At 49.4% G+C, this 6,192-nt stretch overlaps 1 protein-coding gene across 1 annotated transcript; it reads right to left on the bottom strand.

The window, feature by feature from the left end:
- Nucleotides 1-636: 636 nt before the first annotated feature.
- Nucleotides 637-5,973, bottom strand: AVPR1B (arginine vasopressin receptor 1B). The gene is made up of 2 exons (XM_077839354.1): nt 5,064-5,973; nt 637-944 (listed from the first exon to the last, which is right to left on the bottom strand). The coding sequence occupies exons 1-2, from the start codon at nt 5,971-5,973 to the stop codon at nt 637-639; spliced, it is 1,218 nt and encodes a 405-aa protein (XP_077695480.1).
- Between the last annotated feature and the right edge of the window lie 219 nt (nt 5,974-6,192).

Raw genomic sequence — 6,192 nt, 5'->3', positions numbered from 1 at the left:
CAAATCCTGCTTTACTCAGACAAAGCGTCCGTTGTAGTCTATAGGCCTGATTCGCCTCTCACTGTCCACGGGTGGAAGCCCATTAACATCAGTGGGCTGACTCCTGCCAGACACCGGTGTGAGAATCAGACCCAAGACTTCAGTGGAAGCTTTGCGTCAGTGAGGACTGAGTAAAAGCTTCAGTGATGCTTGTTTCCACTATATCCACTTCTAGGTAGGACAGCCGTGAAGGTGGGGAGGGGGAAGCCCTATTATTTAAGAGGCGCATTGACCATATCTTTTCACTAGACCGCTTCTCCTGGTGTTTCAGGGGCAGGTGGAAGGGGGACCAGACCTGATTTCCTTTGTGCATGGGAAAGAGAGTGAAAGAGACGCTGCTTCTGCACAGTAGCAAAGCATATAAGGACAAGAGGGACACCGTGGTGCTTGCCTGGTTAAATGCACAAGTTCCAGCAGAATAAAATTCTGCCCGATGCAAAGAGACTTTCCTTTCCCCCCCCCCCCCCGCACCCCAGGAGGCATCGTGCATGTTCTCTAGTCCCACATCCATTCCAAGTTTGGAGTGACAGGCAAACAGCGAGGAGTATGCAAGCAGGGGCGTGCATCCCACAATGGCAGCTGGCGCAAGCAGTGGTTCTAGAGCACACCCGCCTCCGTCACCGTGTCCTCGTAGGACTGGCCGAAATCTTTCAAGGTCCCCTGCTGCAGCCGGATCCCAGCGGTGGCGGTTCGGTGGCTCTGAGTCAGGATGGTGGTTTTCCTGCTGCAGAGGCTCCCGTTGGAGACTCGCCTCTTGAGGCCAGGCCGGAGGCTCCTGCAGCAGGAGACGTACCACAGCATGTCGTGCAGGAGGTGCCCGCTGAAGAACATGTAAATCCAGGGGTTGCAGCAGCTGCTGAGGCTGGCCAGCAGCACGGTGATGGTGAATGCCACGTTGGTGGACTCTGCAAAGAACATGGGACAAACACCTATGAATTCTCCAGCGGTGCACTGGCGAAGAGGCAGCATGGTCCAGCGGACAAGGCATTGGCCTGCGAGGTAGGTTCTATTCCTGCTTCTGATCTGTTGTGCAAATCACGTCCTTTCCCCTCTTTGTCCGTTTCATCTATTTAAAAGATCAGCTCTAGGGGACAGGGACAGTGTGTTTGTACAGCACCCTGCACAGTGGGGCTCTAAGCTCAGCTGGGCAGGTGTCACTGGCAAACAAATAATAACAATATCCATGCACATTACAGTGCCCCAACCAGGACTCTGTGGGGATAGCCTGCACCTTTGCGGGTTGAGGCTGTAAGTCAACCTACATGTGGGGTGTGATCTGGCAGCATGTGGCATGTCCATCCTGTTTGAGTGCCTAAGTGAGTGCAAAGAAAGCTCCATTCCCATGCCACAAGAGGGAAGAGATGTGCGGGTGGAACCAACAGGAGCCTGTAAATATTGAGACGGGATGTATGATAAGGGCTAGCTGGTGCCTGGCTTTCCATTTACTGGCTGAAACAATTTCCCAAAGCCATTGTGTGTGTTATGTAACCGTAGAGTGGCTTATGACCTCCTACATTTAAACAGTCGTCACAGACACCTGCAAACACACCTCCCGGGAGCCTCACCGCACACTTTCAGAGGAAGTGATCTGATCTCAGCAATCAGAAGACACCTTTTCAAAAGTCTGCAACTGTGTCGACAAAAGCCTGAAAGCCACCCTACGCTGTCTGTTAAAGAACGGCTGGGGCTACACAGCCCCAGCAAATAGATGAGACGCTTTATCCTGCTGTCCAGTATGGAGGTCACTGAAAACAGTGGACACACTCTCCCCTAGCCTTGTTACATGTCGAAACAATGGAGCAGCTCCTGACGTGCATCTTTTCCACTCATTTGGGATTGCACAGGGCCAAGATGTTTGCACTGCATTTTGAGGAGTCTGTGCATGCTGCTGAAGGAGCAGAACTCCTGGCCTTGGCTGGATTTCTAATAACAGCAGTGATTTGGATCTGCAGACTTTTCTCTACAAACCCGACGGGTGAGCAAATGCTAAGCCTTCTCCATTATTTGTTTAACAAGAAAATAACATGCAGGGCCAGATTCCAGCACCCTTACGCATGAAACATATTCCACTCCTCAAACGGGTTCCGTTGAAGTCAATGGACCACTCAGTGAGTCAAGTGCCACCCAGCGTGTGTAAGGGTGTCTGGAGCTCAGTGGGAACAGTGTTATTCTGTCCAGACTGATGGTGCAAGCAGCTATTGTCAAGGCCTGGGGAGTGACCATGTTGCTAGGACCAAAGCTTTCCAAGACCCATGAAGTGAGCAGTAAAGCTCCCACTGACTTCAGTGGGCTTTGGATCAAGTTTATAGAGGGAGCTTGCTGCAGCATACACAGAAAGGCTCTTGCGGCACAGAGAAAACTGACTAAAGTGCAACTTATCAGCTGCTGTGACACCGGTATATTTTATCAGCTCAAGGGCCCTGAGTCAAAGATTTTTCCACAGGCTTTGGGAGGAGATAGGAGCTGAGCACCAGCCACTTCTTTTCCACCTAGGTTTATCTAAAGTCACCCATTAGCTGCTTTTCTATATCCATGTACAGGAGCTATTCTAATTAAAAGTTTTAAACCAGCAGCTTGAACTCAAAGGATCTGACTCATTTACATTAAGGTCCCTTTTACACTGCTCTAGCAGTGTTAGGAGCCTTAATGTGGGCATGGATTATCTTTACTCCCCTGCCAGAGCGGAGTAAAGGGACTTTGGCGTACATGAGAATCTGGGCCAGGATGGTTTTATTTCTTGAAGGGAACATAGTGCAAAAACTGGACCGGATAAATTCCGGATACACCAGACTAAATCTGAAATAATGCCGTTAACTTCCAATGGAGTTATTCTGGATTTATGACATTGTAGGAAAGATCAGCATCTGATCCACTGTTTGCTGACCCTGAGTGGTTGTGTAATCCAGCATACCTGACTGAGTGTTGATACATTCAATAAGATTCATTTATCACTACAGGGATCTGATTCAAATGATAAGACAAACTATGAGAAAACATAATTTGGGATGAAGAGGGTAGAATAGAAAACAATGTAAATAATCTCATTTGAATGTTGTAAAGACTTTCATTTAGAAGCTGAAATCCTCATGGACCCTGTGAACGGCAATGTTGTTGTTAGGCATGTAGGAAGATTACAAATCAAGTTCCTGTCTTCTCCTGCTCCAGTGCCTGAAATTAAAGAAAAAAAGAAAAGGAGGACTTGTGGCACCTTAGAGACTAACAAATTTATTTGAGCATGAGCTTTCGTGAGCTACAGCTCACTTCATCGTGTAGCTCACGAAAGCTTATGCTCAAATAAATTGGTTAGTCTCTAAGGTGCCACAAGTCCTCCTTTTCTTTTTGCGAATACAGACTAACACGGCTGCTGCTCTGAAACCTGAAATTAAAGACTTAAATCAGTATGAGTAGGTGAGAACTCCTTCCAGTGAAGCAGTTGTTAATTCTATTTCTCTGAACATTAAATAGATACAGATGGTGACTGGAGTTTGGACGGACTGCTCAATGGGAACTGAATTTCAGACACTGTGACTGCTGTGGCTCTATGCCTTAAGGGTGAAATTCACCCTGTGCAGAAAGCCAGCACAAGGCTTAGACACTACTTAAGTCCCTCTTCAGCCTTTAGAGTTAGGTTATGAGTTTTGTGCTGGCCCTTTGCCCAGGGTCTGCATTTCACCCTTACTGAATATCCAGATACTGTTTAAGGTGTGAGGCAGTAAGGGGGAGATCTGCAAAAGCACCTAGAGGATTTAGGAGCACAAGTCCCATTGGCTTTCCCTGGACTTAATTTAATTGTATTTGTTGTATGATTGATTATGTTAGGGTATCTAGAGTCTCGGATCGGAATCTTTATTATTTTACATTAAATAAATACATGCTTCTGACAATCTCCTCCTAAAAATGCTGCTGTCTTTTGCCTCTATATATCGTTGTGAAATGTCACCCGTTACAATGACTGTGATGAAGCAACACAGAAAACCGGCTTATGTCTGAAGAACTAGTCGATCCTAAGTGTGGCAAAGCTCTGAAGCAAGAACCGAGAACGCAAAGTATTGCCAACAGATTTTGCATCAGGGATAACATGTTAGCACTTTGCACTGGGATTCTGTTAAATGCGTTTTGCGATGGGACATTGGTAACATTTTAAACTCCACAAGATATAAAAAACCGGCATTTTAATTGATTACAAAGAATGGTTTGTTAGAAGTGCGTCTCTGATCAGCTGGGAAATAATCAGCACCACAGTGAATAGTGGGACAATTTCCCAGCCACTTTTTGGGTCACAGACTGAAAATGGTTGAGAAGCACTATTCCAGGTGTCTGTGTGTGCTCAGAGACACACAACACACGCCTGCACACTGCTCCTTCTAAGCTAAATGGAGATGAATGATTATTAAAGCATCAGTGTAATAAATTACTGTGTGAGAGAGAGAGACAGACACTCATCTGGTTTATTTTGCATAAGAAGTGTGCTGTCCAGTCTATGTGGCTGTGACTATGTGTTTGTATCTTTGTTGAATGAATGTGTCTGTATATGGAAGAGAGTGTGTATATATAGCTTTGTGAGTGAATATGTGAGTATATCTTTGTGACTCTGTGTGTTTGTGTGTGTCAATAATCTCTCTCTTGGTTTGTGATTATCTCTTTGTCTGTTTATCAGGTGTGTGTCAACAATTTTTTTTGCATATTGGAGGATTGAGTATGTGAGTGTTTCTTGTGCTGTGCGTATTCTTTGTGTGTTCTGCGTGAGTGTGTGTGTATTGTATTCTGAATGTATATATGCATTCTCTGTGTTCTGTTTTTGTGTGCAGTCTGTGTGTGCTGTGCCTGTTGTGTGTTCTGAGGGTGTATATATTGTATTCTGCATGTGTGTGTTTGTGTTGGGGCCAGGGGTCACTCTTTAGAAGCCAGTGGCTGCCCTGGATGCCCATCTACACACCCTGGCCTGGAGGTGGCTGTGGCTGGCAAACTGTGTGAGGCTCCCCTGCTCTGCACCCCGTCTCTCCCCCTGCCCCCCCATCACTCACCGTCATTGGGGGCGTTCTCGTCCCACACTGACCACATCTGCACACTGAAGAAGGGCGCCCAGCAGGCGATGTAGGCCAGCACGATGACAAAGGTCATCTTCACCGTGCGGATCTTGGCCCTGGAGATGGTGCGTACGCTGCTCACCCGGGAGGCCTGGCCGCAGGGGCACCCCGCTCCCGTCTCTGTCCCGCTCTGCATCTTGCCCCGGAGGTTCTTGCAGATCTCGTGGCAGATGAGGCCGTAGCAGGCGGTGAGGATGCCCACGGGCAGGACAAAGACACACAGCGTGGTCCAGGTGATGTAGGCCCGGGCGCCCCAGGGGTACCTGAAGTCAGCCCAGCAGTCCAGCACCCCGGAGCCCTGGTGCACCTCCCGCAATGAGAAGATGAAGACCTGGGGCAGGCTGAGGAGGCCACTGAGCACCCAGGTGGCCCCAATCATCAGGTAGGCCTGCCTGCCTGGCTGCTGCAGGGTGCACAGAGGATGGCACACGGCGATGTAGCGGTCCAGGGTCATCATGATGAGCATGTAGGTGGAGGCGAACATGCTCAGCACCTGCAGGTACTTGACGGCCCTGCAGAGCAGGTCGGGCCCCAGGAAGCGGTAGGTCACCTCCCAGATCATCTGGGGCAGCACCTGGAAAAGCGCCACCCCCAGGTCGGTCAGTCCCAAGTGCAGGATGAAGAGGTGCATCCTGCTCATCTTCTTCCTCAGCCGGTACATGGCCAGGAGCACCCCCAGGTTGCCCACGGTGGCAACTGCCAGGATGGTGGCCAGCACCCCGATCTCGGCCCGGGCTAGCTCCTCATCTCGGGTGTGGAAGAGAGTCCAGTTGAGATCCCCTGCCTGGGTCAGGACGTCCCCAGGGTCGCTGCAGGGAGTGCTGTTCCTCTCCCAACCCGGCTCCATTGCTGGGAGAGCTGGATGCAGGAGGAGGTGGCCGGCTGGCAAGCGGGGGAAGAGAGCTGCTGGCGCTGGAGACAACCGGGGAGCCACCAAACTTCTTCTTCAAAGAGGTGTGTTTAAGATGAATCCCTCTAGCGAGCTGAGCTGGAGCTGCTCCATTTCTTCATCCCCAGACCCTGGAGCTGGGCATTTCCCCTATTGCATTCCCCAAACCTGAGTGAG

This window comes from Eretmochelys imbricata, chromosome 21, assembly GCF_965152235.1.
Source record: "Eretmochelys imbricata isolate rEreImb1 chromosome 21, rEreImb1.hap1, whole genome shotgun sequence".
Classification (NCBI taxonomy): Eukaryota; Metazoa; Chordata; order Testudines; family Cheloniidae; genus Eretmochelys; species Eretmochelys imbricata.
The sequence above is the reverse complement of the archived record's forward strand: the minus strand, read 5'-3'. Positions and strand labels throughout refer to the sequence as shown.